Here is a 16,448-nt window from a genome sequence, read left to right on the forward strand (position 1 = left end):
TTAACTGCAAGGAAGATTTACTGCATTCTCACTACTAAAATTCTGCCATCACAATCATCTTTGGTCACTCTTGTTCCTCTAGTCTTAAATATTCTAGGACGTTTATTGTGACTCTTGCAGCGGATGAAAACATTAAAAAAAAACACTTTCCATTAACAAGTTGTGTATCTGACACAATAAACCATGAGCTACATAGATGGACAACAAATAATTGCTATCTATGATCATAATATATCTGCCCCTTAAATGCATACCTTAAAACATTTTACAATCAAGATCGCATCCCGTTTCCAGGTGCTGACCATGGAGGAAGCACTCTTCCTTCATTCTGATCAGCCTTCATATCCGAGCCATTCATTTCAAAATCACAATCATAAAAATCTTGGTCATCATCTACCCAATGGTTGTAGTCTGGCTCTATATAATTAGAAATCTCAGCAATTTTGTTTGGCTCTTTTGCTACCCTTTTCTTCGATCTACCAGTACTTCTGGTGAACTCATCATCCTCTACATTTGCATTACAGTCCCTGTTCGTATCCCTTCTCCTCTTTATTGAATCAGTACTGTCATTGCTACTGCTGTTGCTTTTCTCTTTCTTGTAGTATTCGTTGACGGTAGACTCAATGGTTTCAAGCAATCGATCTCCATACTTGCTTACCTTAGCCCTGAATTAAATGGAGAAAGTCCATAAGAATGTCTCGGGAGTAACCAGAACATAAACCAACCTCACAACTTACTTGCCAATGCCATTGATCTCAAGAAGTTCTTCCTTTGTTCTGGGAATTCTTTTGCTGATATGCTGCAGCGTAGCATTACTAAGTCAAGGGGGAAAAAAAACAGCAACTTGTCAGGAAAGATCTAAAACGAAGAGGTGGGATAGAGAGTAGCTGCAATTTATAAGTTCATATGGACACTCATTGCACCCTGAATGAAGTCTCAATTGAATTTCTCTTTGCACTAGATGCTCATAAACAAAAACAAACATAAATAGAAAATGTTGTGGAAGAAAAGGAACAGAAAAGGAAATGGATGAGAACAAACCCAAATATGTGGTAAGCCATGACCCCCTCGCCAGCTTCTTTGACAAGAATAGTTCGGAGCATTCGCAGAGCTGAATATAGTTTGGCCGAGAGATTCTGTAGTAGAACATGTTGATAGAAGAAACAACAAAATAAAAATAAAAAAAGGAATTGGTTTAGCTGTTCATAAAGCAGAAGATTACAAAGGACAAAAGACACATGCATAAAAGTATGTGGGTATATATATGTATGCAGTGTACACATTTAATATCTTTTTTTTTTCCGAGTATACACATTTAATATCCAACAAAATACCAAGTCTAGTTCAGGTTGAGGCTGGGCAGGGGTGTCAATTCGTGGAGGACTTAGCTTCCCATAAGTCAATGAGCCTTTTGCTGGAGTCGCTTCATATTTGCTCAGGTTAGATGTTTTTACAGTGGAAGGGAATCTACAAGATATATAAGATGTCAGTGTCAACATTGTAGTACTGCATGTAGTCGAGTAAAAATGTCTAGAAAATTCTGCATAGGAGATAGCAGTTGAGCTCAAGTCTGTAATAAACCAAATAACACAGGTCCAGGCTCAAGAACTAATGAAAAATGCACAGGCTTATTATGAAAAGACAATTGAGACAAGCAATAAAGAGGGACATAGAAGTATTCAAGTGATTAAGCAATCAGCGTCTCAAATAACCCGACAAGGCATGCATCTATGGCTGCCAAGGATGAACAAGCGGTATCTGACACATCTCCCATTGAATCTTTGTTAAAACATTCAAGTAGGCCAAGCTTTACAGACATACAGCAACCCAACCACGCATGAAACACACAAGATGTTATTCCAACTGCATTGGTGGGTTGGTGCTTTTATGAGTGTTCTCTATTGAAGAGCCATAAACAATAAACTTCATTATCCATGACTTGGAAAAATTGCAACAATATACACTACATAACATGCACCCTAAGCAATTAACGACCAATTCATGGCATAAATCAAAAAATGAGAACAGTTGTGACAAAATTGTGAAAGCACATTTAATCTACAGATTTGAGATATACAAGCATACATCTCAAGGCAGACACAGACATTTCAGGCTGACAAGCATCACATTGACAAAACTTTTACATATCAATACCATATTCACTAACACAAAAAGATTTGCCAGACTTCGCCCATATGAGGTTCATAACTAAGCAAGAAACAGCATGTCTAAAAAGCAGGACCTTAGTATGATTGTCTGCCCACCAAAGAAGATATTTTTAGCTTTGGACTCGTTCACCTGAACAAGGATCAAAATAAAACTAAGCCTTGCTACGAAGGAATTAAAACAACAAATACAGATCTTTTATATGCATATTAACAAACCATAGTGGACAACATCAAGAAGAAATTTCTCATTCATTATAAATTGAGCATGAAAGTATTGAAAAGGTCACGATTACCTTTAAAACTGATGATATAGACCCATAGAAGTCACTTTTCTTGACATCTTCCAGGAGAAAATCCTCGGTAACAAGATGACGCAATATACGAGAAGCTTCACCCTTAGGTAGATGTTTCCCAGCTCCATGCAGGCTCAAGGTCTCATGTCTGTGTTTCTTGACCTAGTCGACATTAGACATAGACAATTAAAGAATTTCAAATTACATGGACATAGAAAGCAACATACATGTTTTATTAGAACATACAAATTGGCTTAAGGAGCCCCTGTAGACTTCTAAAATATGAGATGATGAAAACTGCTGCCCCATTAACTTCACCAGTTCAACCTAAACACGAGAAATAAAATAGTGATAAATGGAAATGATAACAGAGTATTAAAATGAAACAACAGTAATTCAAACATACAATGGGGCCAACAACATAACCCCACCCACACCGGCGCAAAAAAGAAAAAAGAAAAGCAACTAAGAAAATGAAAATGCTTTCAAACCATTTGCTTTGCAATATCTGTAACATCCTTCTCAATAAAACTTTTAATCTTCGAACAATTGTCACATGTTTTTCTGCAGTTTGCAGAATCAAACTTTTCTCCAAAGTGAATTAGCTGTAGAAGACGTCGACAATCAACATCATTTTCACAATAACTGACCTGAAACAGTTTAAGTGATTAATTTAGAACATTCTCATTTGAAGCAATAGGTTAGTAATAACAGACACAGCAACAACTACGATGGAGAGATCATATCAAGTACCATGCGCAAAAGATTTTCAGTATTTGTTTCCAGTATCCTCCCTGGATTAGCTACATTGATGCGATTATATCCAGATGCCAATGGACTTTGCTCTACTACTCCTTGGCTAATCATATGCTTAACTCGTATCTGCAAAAGAATAGAGAAAAACAGGGAAAAAAGCAACAAGAACAAAAATTGTTTGGATGAAAGCTCATTCTCCATGTACAGAATTGACAAGAATCAACAAGATGTATTAGTTTTACTAGAACAACTTACATAGTCACTATAACTGTAATACAACACACAAGATGAACGCTGACCATCTCTACCAGCTCGACCACACTCCTGAAACCCAATGGGAACACAATAAGCTAAAAGCATTATTAAGCTAAATTTAAAAAGTCCTACAATGTTGTATTTTGCTTCTAAATTATTGGCACAGAGTATTGCAATGTCCAGTAGTGGTATATTTTTCATGAGAACGACTTCTATACGAAAGTTGCACAAACCCATTCTTTTGTGCCTTCCAATAAAAGAAAGACACGTCGACATGGACCAAAAAAAAAACAATACAGATGCACTAGATTTTTTTCAACTAATAGTAAAAAACACCAGAAACCCAGAGTGTTTTGAGGGAGTGGATGCAGGTGAAGGATCAGAGAGAGGGTTTGTATGGGAAGCGAATGGGGGAGATGGGGCATTGAGGAAAATGGAGAGGAAGTGGGAGAGAATTTTGCTGCTGCCAGTAGTGGCGGTGGAGAGGAGAGTGAAGAAGAATGGCGGTGGTGGTGCCATTTTTTTGACAGATGTGCTCTTAGGCGGTGGTTTTGGGGAATGTGGTTTTTACGCAAAGTGGAGAAAACTGTAGAAAAATCAGATGTATCTGTCTTATTCTTTTTGGTTGTTTCATGTTGAGGTGTCTCGCTCTCAGTAGAGGGCACAAAAGGCTGGATTTGTGCAACATCCGTATTGAAGTTATTCTCATTTTTCATTAATTACCTGATGGTAGCCTTCAATAGATTTTGGGAGAGAATGATGAATTACAAAGCGTACATCCGGTTTGTTGATACCTGAAATGCATAAATTATAACATTTTTCTTTATACTTAATCAAAAGGCAGCAAGTGGCAACAGTTGATGGTACCCATTCCAAATGCCACTGTAGCACAAATTATATTGATTTCATCTTTGCTCCATTGCGTTTGGACAAAGGCACGTTGAGCTGGATCCATGCTGCCATGGTAAAATGCCGCTTTATGTCCACATTCCTGAAAAAACAAATGGACTCTTAAGCAAACATGAATCACCAGAGGATAGATGAAATTTATATTTCATCTTTTGGCTCAGCATTTGGCCTAAAATATAATTCTGCATACCATAATAGTCAAGTTTAATAGTTGTTCAATTGTCATGTTTCATAACTACTGCCTTATGTCTGATCTTTTCTTTTTTTTAAGTATTCCAGATTAGATCTTTATTTTTCTCATACGCAACCAATTGCTCAAGAATGTGCAACAAACACGTACAGCACAAATTAGATGGATACGTGTCGTTTATAATGTGTTAAATACGGAAATAACATTTGTGAACACTAAAGGTTGTTTCAACAATGTAACAACTATCGTTATAATTTCCAAAATTGAGAGTTGATTGGTCAAAAATACTATAGAACTCCATTGATCAGAAATAGAGGTTCCATAGTTTGATTACACACTCCAAGCAGAAGAGCCTAATATAAAAATATATGCAGGACAATTAATATTCATTAAACGCTCATAAGCAATCAGGATCAATCTAGAATTACCACTAATAGTAAGACTTGCCCTTAAGTAAATCACAAAAAGGGGAAAAAGGGTTGTGAATATGTTCCTGTTGCGCGTGGCTCCACACGCCACTGCTTTTTTTTTTTCTTTTTTCTTTTTCCTATAGCTCTGGCTTTTCTTTGTACTTTGGATTTGCTTTCTTGTATTTGGGGTATTGTTGTGTGGGTTTTGGGGGTATTGTTTAGGGGTTTTCTTCTTTGGGGGGTTTTTTTTGTATGAGGGGGGTTACTTTGTATCTTGGGTTTTATTGTATCATTGGGGGTTCTTTTGTATCTTGGGTGTTTGATGGGGGGTTTCTTTTGAATCTTGGGTTTTATTGTATTATGGAGGATTACTTTGTATCTTGGGTGTTGGTTGGGGGGTTCTATTGGGTTTTATTTTATTATGGGGGTTACTTTGTATCTTGGGTGTTTGTTGGAGGGTTTTTATTGTATCTTGGGTTTCTTGTGGGTTTTAGGTGTTGTGGGTATGTAGTTTCTTATGGGTTTTCTTGGGTTTTTTATGTAGGCTAGCTGAGTTACTCCTGTGTATACTTCTTGTGTACTTAGGGGTGCTTTACGCTTTTTTAATAAAATTTTCTTACTTATCAAAAAAAAAAAAAAAAAAAACCTAATACATGGTATCACCTTTCTTAAATGTACTAAAACACTTTCCTCCAACAAGAACAAAGAGATCATAAGAAAGACTGACCTGTAACTTTTCAGCTACTTTTTCACAGTCCATTCTTGAAAGACAATATATGATTCCACATTCATCAAAGTGGGTTTCTTTAATCAATTTATCAATGTCATCCAGACACTTCTTAGTCTTTGGGATAACGGAATACCTGTGATGTCCGCAATGAGTGATGAATGCAATTTTCAGCGACAATTTTCATTTATTAAACACTTACCATAAATTTGGGCGATTAAAACTTTGCCGGAAAACAATGCAGTTGACAAGCCCTAGAGCTTGCACCACATCTTCTTTTACACTGGCTGTTGCAGTAGCCGTTAAAGCTAATACTGGAGTATTCTGGAACTTCTGTTTTAAGATACCAAGACCCTGGACATTTTGCAGGACAGCTTAACATTAAGCAGCGGTAATATTATTTGTAGCATGAAGTTGTAAAGGTTTTATAGGCCAAAACCTGATAATCTGGCCTAAAATCATGCCCCCACTGGCTCACACAATGAGCTTCATCAATAACAATTCTGGCAAGCAACTCACGAGCATGTAAACTTTCCAGTTGCCGCAAAAGAACATCACTTCTGCAGTCAAAAAAGTTTAGTTTCCAAAAGTGGAAAAACAATTGGAAAAAAAAGGGCTCAATTGCACTTTTGCGTTCAAGACTATGTGGTCATTACAGTGTCACTTCCAAGCATGCAATTTGTTCAATCAACTTTTAACCTATAAAGCATAGACATGAACATGGCAACACAAACACATGACACTGCAAAATCCAAAAGAGAAGGATACAGCACAACGGGGGACAAAAGATTACACAAATGCATATTTCTTCATATATGTGTGTGTGAGCACGTGCGCATCAGAAAAGTAATATTTATGCAACTCTATTAATTGTTTCTTGTAATTTATATTAAACATTTTAGATTCATTATTAACAAAAGGAAGATAAGATAAATCACAAATACCAAACAAATTTCACCTTAAAACCCAATAACTTAACTGGATTAATTGATGTTTAAAGTTTCTTTAGACCATGCTTAACGTGTGCTTGCTGTGTCCAACTCAATTCATAACCACATTTTAAAATTTTATTTGCAGGTGTATCTTAGAAGCGTCCGAGTTTCAGATACAATAAGTGGGGCACATGGACACTGCACCTCCTTCAAGTATTGCTTCATTGCTTCTAATTTAGAATTTCTGCAACGATAGACAGTTTGAGGACAGAGAAAGAACCATAGAGGAGCTCACTTCCTTTTTTCTTCATTCCTTGTACTCCTGGACGGCTGCGTATTTAGCACCTCTAGAGATTAGTTATAACGATTTCCTTGTATTGCTTTCTTCTTCTTCTTCTTAATTGTCTCTCTTGTATACCCCCTGTATACTTGATTGCGTTTTTCGCTTTTCTAATAAAATTTTCTTCTTACTTATCAAAAAAAAAAATTTAGAATTTCTGGCAAACAGGCCCCCTCATTTAAGTTGTTATCAAATGTCTTGGCTGTTTCACAAACATGATTATCATATGATTTTAGGGCCCACCATCTTCAAAGGAAAGCAGCCCAAATATTGCAAAAAAGACCATTGCCCCTAATCTCCACCATGTATCCCATTTTCACTACCACATCCACCACACTCTACACAGCACAACAAAATGCCGCATCACCATACCCACAATTTTCAGAAAATTGAACTCCCATTCTCCAATTGTGAATTAAGGAAGTTCGTTGTCCAACTCTCCACCAGAGTAATCCAACATCAACATCAACATCACTTATATTCCTAGCCACCACCATCCTCCAATTGTAAGATATTGAGCTCCAGCCCTCAGTCCTTAAATCCAAGCACCGCTCCATCGCCGAGTTCTCCACCATTACAACCCAAGAGCATCCTCGTTATTTTTTCTGGCCACTGCCACCATCATTCTCCATATCACCACATATCAATTTCGACCAAACCACACCAATCGTCACAACCACCACCCAAAATTCCCACCATCTTCTTGGAATAGAAAGTTATTAACCACTCAAAACTATCTATCTAGCCACCTCAATGTCACCAATATCCAATGTCATTCAAAGCACTCCCAAAGAGCTCTTTATATTTGGTTTTTCTCTAAATTTTTAACAAAATCCACAAAAAATACCATTTAACAAGCTCTTTATCAAATGTTAAGTTTAACATTTGTCAGGGACCCTGAGTCATTTAAAGAGACAAAAAAGTGAATGTTATAATTTTTTAATATTATTTTTTGCATTGAATGCTTTAAAATGTTTGGCTTGAATTGAATTTAATGCATTGAATGCTTTTAACAGTTAACTTTATCAATAAAAATAGTATTTATTTAAATTAGAGAAACAATTAAAAAGTTTGTTGTTTAATAGTTTTAGAAAGTGACTAGCTAAATCAATAAAAGTAGATTTTTAGAGTTAAATTTGGATAAATTTAAAGAGTTCATTGTGAATGCTCTTAAAGCCCCTATTAAACTAGGCATAATGCTTGTTACCACAACACTACTTCGTCATTGCCACCTAAAACGCCATTATTACCACCTGAAACCATCCCATCTTCATTGCCAATTTCCAACCATTAGCACTATCACACAAACTTAAAACCATGAAAATTCACCCTAAACCGATCAAAAACACAACCAAAAAATCATTACAAACTGTTAGGCTATATCACTACCATGGTACTCTACCATCTACTAATCTTCGAATTGTGGTAAAGCTTGCTATGAAAACTGAGTTAATGTCGCAATGCCACCGCAAGCTATTGTCACAGACCACTTAGTCTAATTCTGATTTCACATAAGATCCTTTGGATTTTCTCTTAAATAAAACTTTATTGCAAAAGTATAGAAATTCAAGTACCCAAGATGTTTGTAGGTAAATCCCTATTGAATTAGAATTCAAAAATTGGTGCAATCATGAAAATCAAGAAAAGAAGACAAAGACAAAGACAAAGCAACACTGCCAACCACTTCCTAATCATGCAATTCCCTCAAAAATAAGAGTTCAGAATGGAAATAGACTTCATTGCTTTATTGGGTTGTTGGTGATTGTTCTATTAGTTGTAAATAAGTGATTGAAACAAAAACTTTGTCATAGTTTTAGCTTTAGTTTAAATCTTGGGAGGTGGAAGAAAGCTCAAGAATAGCCAAGCTAGTTTGACAATTGGGGAAAAGAAGGGTCAATGTTGAACACCAATATCACATAATAATCGTGTGGAAAAAAAATACATATTCATGGCAATTTATATAGTAGGGGGCTGTTAACTATAGATCCTAAAATCAAGGGGTTGATTGCATAGATTTCACTTGGCAAAAACCTAGTTTTCATCTTGGACGACTAGAAGCATCAATTTGCCTAATATTTGTTATAGATAACACAGTCCATTTCTATGTTTCTTCTCTCTTTTTTATGAATATTTCTATGCTTCTTCTCTAACATAAAGGAATCGTGATTAAATGATGCAGCTTAAGTAATATGATACATTTAGTGCATGATTTTTGCAAAAACATTGCAAGCATTCCTAGCTTTCTGTTGAAGATTCTGGAGTAGTAATCATGCAACTAACAAAACTCACTTGGCAACTTTCTCTGGTGTGACATATAACAGCCTGTACTGAAAATAATCAGAACTTAGTTCTCTTAGAATCTCCTGTTGTTCTGTCCACTCCATATTGGCACTTAAGTAAGCAGCAGGTATGTTTGCCTATAATTCAAAACAAAAGCAAACACAAATGTTTTTTGTTAAATAAGCAGCGCATAAATGCTTCAGATGAAAGTAAAGGCTGTAAAAGTCAGCATTAAAGCAAACATTACCTGTGATAGATGCATTATCTGGTCTTGGATAAGTGACACAAGGGGAGAAATTACCAATGTTATACCTGGACAAATAAGAGCAGGGAGCTGCAAGATAACAAAATTCAAAAGTGTAAACTCCTATAATGTAAACCACAGAAAGTTTACTTTAGTGATATTAAAAAGAAATAATGAAACTAAAAATCTTGCATCTGAGAAAAGGAAAAAAGCATTCCCACAGAATCAACGATGAAAGTAACCATGCATGTGAAAACCATACACTATGGATAACTCAAATTAGAGATGGCAAAACCATAAAACATGTACTGATAGTGAAACTAGTAGACAGTGTATAAATTCAGAACCATAACTCATAAGAGCTTTTCAAAAAAACAATTTACCTGATAGGTCAGACTCTTTCCCCCTCCAGTTGGCATTAAAACGAAAACATCACAACCACTCATTGTAGCATTAATGACCTCTCTTTGGTTGGGGCGAAATGAGTGATTTCCAAATACTTTCTTGTTATTAGCCTGAAAGTAGAAGTAGGCAAAAAACAATCAGGATGACATCTATGCAAATAAGAAACTCAACAATAATTCAGATGAGCACCTCCAGCTTCTTTGTCCAAGGGAAGTTCCCACTACTCCACTTTTTGTCATTAGAACCTTCAATATAATTAACTTCAGCATACTTAGGGATGTATGGTTCCCTCTCCATAGGGCCTGAAGAAACACCAAACCTTTCAACAGAAGAGAATGAAACCGATGATGAATTCCACCTTTCATACCCTCCTGCCTCATTATGCAGATTAACTTGGGCATCACATCTCATTGAAGTCCTTACTGTAGCTGTTTCAGGTGTTTCATATTGAAAAGACCTGGTAGCTGCCGTGGATGCAGAATAGTGTGATCTTTGTCTTTCCTCATTGACTGACCTGGCACGAAGATACCCATCAAGCTGCTGAATTTGCTTATTCAGCTGTAACCTAACAACATACAAACATTATTTAGCTCGTACCTCTTAGAAAATGATGATGAGTGTATTACAAAATATGAAAAAACAGCTATTATAAGAATTACAACAATAAGCAATATAAACCATCCTACATGAATTTACTAATTCATCCTATTCTTTTCCTTAGTAATTGTTTATTCAGAATTCAACTTCGTCATTTCCTCTGAATAGATCCACTAGTCAAATGGAATTCTAAATAATAATGAGATCAGGCGGGAAGCAAACCTATCTCGGCGAAGCTTTTGAATCTGCTCCGGGCTGAGTTCATTAACATCGTCAAGCAGTTCATTTGATATAACAATTAGCATGTCCTTCATTTCCTGCAAATGAGCCGCAGCTTCGGGGCATAATCCTAGCTGTATCAAAATCAGGAATCAGGCATATCAAGCTGAAGCAGATTAAGATGGAGATAGAACACAATAAATATGCTACACATACCTGAAGACCATGAATGCAGTTAGAGCACAATTCAGGTGGCAAACAACTCTCATCTTGTCTAGCAAAATTTTTATTTACAGTTGGAGTAATGGGTGGAAGCTTTGAAATTGATGGTTGTGGTGTGCAAGTTGATTGGTACTGTTCCACTATTTGATCCACATCAATATTCTGAACCCAAAGCAAGAAAATGAGACAGATGAATGCACAGAAATCAACACTAACATGAGAAGAATACACCAAGACATATGATTCCAGATAAATAAAATCAAGGGGAGTCCTTCATGACGTAAACCAAAAGTACACAATAAGTTTTAATTGGTGACCTTGGATTAACAAGAACAACCTACAAAATCTTCGCTTGTATCAGTGTTTACACAAAACAGCAAAAAATTTAAATAACTTTCTTCAAAACAGTAATTAAACAGATATAAAAAATATCAAAACTGGTCAGAATTCAACAGATTTTTAATGTACTTGATAACACTATTGTCACAGCTGAAACTGTGCCAACTTCATTGTATCAAACTGATTGAGAACTTACAGTTCCAAACAGAATTACTCCTAACCAAGTTGAATTCATCAGAGATAATTCAGGTTAACCAAGATTCAGTCAAACTCACTGATTAAAAAAACGTGATATAAAATACCTCGAGTATGTCATCATCAACATCACCAGCCAAAATTTCTGCAGATTCTCGAACATGGTCAATATGAACAGCACGACTGCTGAATGATCTATCCAAAATCTGAGAATTGTTTACTATTGATGTTCTAATCTGCCTTTGCCCCGCTAGACTCTTTTCAGCTTCCACATCTCTAACGTTAGTCGATGCAAAATGATTGCCAACGCACCTTCCTGGTTGACTAATCTTGCCATTGGTTTCGCTAAAAATTTTATGTGTTTGCATATGTTCCGAGCTCCTGTCAATGTCAAATGAGCTTTGTGAAATAGTCCTTCCAACATCATGAGATGCATTATCACTAAGATTCTTAACCAGTACAGTTTTTCCAGGTTTTATGCTCTTCCTGCAAGAAATCTGAAGATTGGAAAGGGCATGCCAAGCCTGCCAAAAGTTTTCCATTGAAAATTAATCACCACATCGGAAGAAGAAATGATCAAACATTATCAGTAAACGTCCAGGAAATGAATAAATGAGTTAAGAAAGTTAACTATTAAGTAAAACCAGAACTAGAGTTTGTTAACTCTAAGCAGAATAACAAGATCATACAGGGCAAGCTGCTTTAACTAAATAATGAATTAGAAAAGGAACTATTAGCAAACACTTTCTAACATATTGACTGATATAAAACAGTTCAAATTCAATATAGTAAAACTGAAAATGAACATAGATCCTGCCTAACAACTTTACCTTTTGCACTTGTGTACTCTGCAATTTTTGAATACTTTGAGTTGGAAACGCAATTAACCTGAAAAGGAGAAAGGAATTCTTTATTTAAGGAATCAAGGGCTTAGCAACTCCTGAATATGCATTGGTTTTAGTAAGATAAAAGCATCCTTGTATAATATAAAGGCAAATTCTCAAGAAATCATTCCGCTGTCTACAGGTGATATTGTGTTGTAAATTCACAGGACCAACAACTCAGGCATTTCTTAAAAGGCCTTTAAGTATACAATATCACTCTCAAAACATTAAAAGAAACAATTGGGCAGAAAATTAGGGATCAAAAGAAAAGAATCCAACACTATAAAAACTTGTGATTAGGCCAAAAGTATGGGCATTGTTTTATCTCAAACATACACCAAATTCAAAAAATTTCAACACGTTGTAGGATTCTATACTCTAAAAACTCTACAGCTCAAATTCGCATAGTAAAATTCTGCATTTAAAAATCACTTTCTATGGAATATAGATTATAGTCCACACATCCAAATAAAAATAAATTAATGTGTTTAATGGCTACATACCGTGCACCCATTGCTCCTTCAACAGGAGGCTTTTGCGATGATAAGGAGAAAACGAAATTTGAACTCAAAAACTTATTTTGGCTTAAGAAATTAGCATGCTGAGACCAATTCACTTTAGGAAGTTTATCTTCATGTATGAACCCTTGACCTGAATTTCTTTGACTGAACATAAATAACAGACAATCAAAGACGAGAGAGAGAGAGAGAGAGAGAGAGAGAGAGAGAGAGAGGAAAGGAAAGGTAATAAAATGCAAAGAAAACAATTGCTACTCTTGCCTCATTTGCATTTCGGTAGTCATTGCTAGACATATTCTCCTACTAAGCTAATGGCCCGCTTCTCAAAAGCCACATCTTAATACAAAATCCTGCCATACAAAACCTCCTCAATAACAAACATGAATGTACTAACGCAAGAAAGGAATTCAAGTCTACAAGTATAACAAACGAATCAAGCTATCCTAAGTTAACATAACGAAATTGGAACTTAAAAAAACAGTACATAAGCCAAAACAAGAGCCATTACCTATGTGCCTTAATTTCTGCTTCTTATCAAATGGTGAACACATTCAACCACTTCTGCAAAGTTACAATCACTCAAAAACAACATCCACGAATAAAAACCTGAAAAGGAGTGGAAAAAAATCTATAAAACAAAGAAAAAATAACAAATGAAAACGAGCATGTAGAAGAAACTTTTAAGGAGATATACTGAGATTTACAAAGTGTTCAAGGTAATATTGACTTGTAACATTATTGTCTGTGATATACAAATACAGATCAGAACTCATGCAGTTTTTACTAATCCATTGGTGAAGCAATATATCATTGCAGTAACTCTTTGGTTATAAAAGAATATAGTCTACTATGCATTATGAACTTATAGATTTTATTTTAACTCACTGGAAACCAAATGCCCACCATTAGTTCTCATCACAAAAGCTAGGGCCGCACGAAGATGAGAAGATGTTGGCATCAGCACCAATGATATAGTCCCCAGATGGTATCTCTAACATTACTTCCTTCAGTTGTTAACTTTTGCAAATGCATCATGTCGTCTTGTAAATAACTGGAAGGTCTGGACTGAGCTCAGCAAGCCCAAGAAATCCCTTAGTTTCTAAGAGATTTAACTAGCTTGGCCCTCACATTTTACCCTTACCACTTAATATTTTTTATCCAAAAACTCCTTCACAACAGAACTCCCGTTCATAAGTCAAGCCACCTCCACTATATCCAATTGACAATCAAATTTAATTTAAGAAATAATATGTTTTCCCTACATTTCATAATTATATACTTTCTCAGAAATTATAAGCTGAAACGACATTCTTCGTTTCTCTTCTTTACTAGACAACCGAAAGATTTGAAAATCAGAAATCATATATCCCACTTAGAAAAGTCAGTATAGTTCATGTTGCTCTTTTCCTTTTCTTTTTTCCTTTTTTGGGGATATATCAAAAAGCTAAAACTTTTCGCTCTAAAAAAATTTCTCAAGTTTCTTTAACAAGTTACCAAGTGACCCAAGTGTTCTAACTACAAAATAAACAATATAGGTGGAATTCTATTGATGCCAATAAACATTAAACGCACATATACAAATTCAAAAACTCTGTAACTAAGAGTGCTTTTTTGGGGGAGCATCCAAACACGACCTAAAGCAAATGGCCCAACACGCTCCTATTGAAACCACAAAGCGGCACAAACTATATACTCTGCGGCGTTGCGGGTGCAAAATGTGAAATTAACTAAACCCTAGAAATGATTCAGAGAGCGAACAGTTGCAATTGATACATAGGGGAAACTGACCATTGGATGTGAATTTTTTGTTGGGGCTTAGCGGAGAGAGCAGAGCGCTCCAGAAGGATGCTCCGACGCTGTTTTTATCGAGGAAACGGCGGTACACCCGAGTGGGAGTGAGAGAGAGAGAGAGAGAGAGAGAGAGAGAGGAGCTTTAAAATGAGGCGCGGTGCTGAAAGGCGGGATTATCCATTTTGTTAGAATATCACAAATTTCAACACGTTTAATTGAGGTAACTTTGTACTAATTTTGTTAAATTTTTATTAAAAAAAAATTCTAAATCTTATTTTATGCTGGCGTGCAATAAGATAATAAAAATGAAATTTCCATTAAGCTGTCTGAATTTTCATGGGACGGAATATTGGTCAAATGTTTTTTATACCCCTATATTTAAAAATTTAATAAACAAAAAAAAAAAAAAAAAAAAAAAAAAACATAGATCCCATATCTTGGCCCTAGCAAATTTTCTCTCTCTCTCTCTCTTTTTTTTTTTTTTATATTTTTAAATAGGAGTTAGGATTTAGCCTCAAACTCTAATTAGAGCGTGACGTTGAAAACTTTTTAAAGTTTGATATATTAAATTTAAAGATTTTTAAGTTTAGGATATTGTTGTAAAAGCAATGAAATTTCATAGGGTTAAGTGAAGTTTTTCTTGATAAAAATATTTTGTCATGTTAAATTTTCTGTTTAAGTTAGTAATATATAGAAAAAAAATACATATACCTTCTCGAACTATAAGGTAATTTGCAATGTTCCCTCCAAACTACTAGAAAATTGCAATATACTCGTTTTGTCCCACCAAAAGACGAAGTACTCCTAATACTTCTAACAAAGACAAATACCCTTATAAATTTGAACCAACAAAAAAATAAAGGCACTACTATTGCCGTTAGTCACCAATTTTTTTAAATAAATATATATGCTTTTGTAATTACTTTTTGTATTTTTTTTTATATTTTTTTTATAAGGGTATTTTGTCATTTTTGATACAAAATTGAATACATTACAATTTTTTAGTAGTTTAGAGTGGGCATTATTTGAGGGGATATTGCAAATTGATTAATAATTTGAAAGAGATATATATACACTTTTCCCATATATACATGGTCAAAAGATAAAACATTTAGTCACCGTGCCAAACACCACACACATTTCTTCCTACAACTCTTTACTGATTTAGGTGTTGGAGTCCATCCGATCTTTCGGGATTGGTGGCCTTCTGATGACTTTTACCCTCTTTATAAATGAAATTCCTCTTTGGAAGGCGGTCTAGAGTTAATGTGGTGATTCGTACACCAACAATATTAATCTTTTTTAGATTTTTTTTTAGGAGATTATACATTTTTTTTTTTTTGATAGGTGAAAAATAGGAGAATATTAAATAGGACGTGACTTCATTTTTAATCTCAAGGAGAATAATGCATTAGGGATGTACATGCGGGCATATATTAACCGCTCGTATCCGCTATCTAATATTCGCACATGTGGTTGTAATTAGTAAAAATCACTATCCACATATACAAATTCAGATAACGGATTTAGGATATACATATATAGTTATTAACTCCATCTACATACCTTTTATATATATATATATATATATTATAATTAATAAATTTACTAAAATGACTTCGTTTTATATTAAGTATAAGTTGTGTTACATTAGTTTAGTTGGATGTGTTGCTTTCTCCTGTAACATTTGAGAAAAAAAGGCAAAATTAATGTAAAAATATATATTTTCAAAAGATTATGGCTTTAAAAAATAAAATTAAACAAGGCAAAAACA

The 16,448-nt window shown here is 35.0% G+C and overlaps 1 protein-coding gene across 1 annotated transcript; it reads right to left on the reverse strand.

The window, feature by feature from the left end:
- Positions 1 to 126: 126 nt before the first annotated feature.
- Positions 127 to 14,839, reverse strand: LOC133882651 (ATP-dependent DNA helicase Q-like 4A). Its single transcript, XM_062321858.1, has 27 exons — positions 14,672 to 14,839; positions 13,392 to 13,489; positions 13,145 to 13,233; positions 12,869 to 13,030; positions 12,312 to 12,369; positions 11,589 to 12,005; positions 10,942 to 11,109; positions 10,729 to 10,859; positions 10,099 to 10,474; positions 9,888 to 10,019; positions 9,508 to 9,594; positions 9,270 to 9,397; positions 6,148 to 6,268; positions 5,911 to 6,062; positions 5,709 to 5,844; positions 4,340 to 4,463; positions 4,196 to 4,266; positions 3,473 to 3,541; positions 3,215 to 3,343; positions 2,953 to 3,111; positions 2,708 to 2,788; positions 2,462 to 2,623; positions 2,243 to 2,298; positions 1,335 to 1,467; positions 1,042 to 1,136; positions 738 to 815; positions 127 to 665 (listed from the first exon to the last, which is right to left on the reverse strand). Exons 3-27 carry the CDS (start codon positions 13,165 to 13,167, stop codon positions 272 to 274), a joined length of 3,642 nt encoding a protein of 1,213 aa, XP_062177842.1. The 5' UTR covers positions 13,168 to 13,233; positions 13,392 to 13,489; positions 14,672 to 14,839; the 3' UTR covers positions 127 to 271.
- Between the last annotated feature and the right edge of the window lie 1,609 nt (positions 14,840 to 16,448).

Source organism: Alnus glutinosa, chromosome 11, assembly GCF_958979055.1.
Source record: "Alnus glutinosa chromosome 11, dhAlnGlut1.1, whole genome shotgun sequence".
Taxonomy (NCBI): Eukaryota; Viridiplantae; Streptophyta; class Magnoliopsida; order Fagales; family Betulaceae; genus Alnus; species Alnus glutinosa.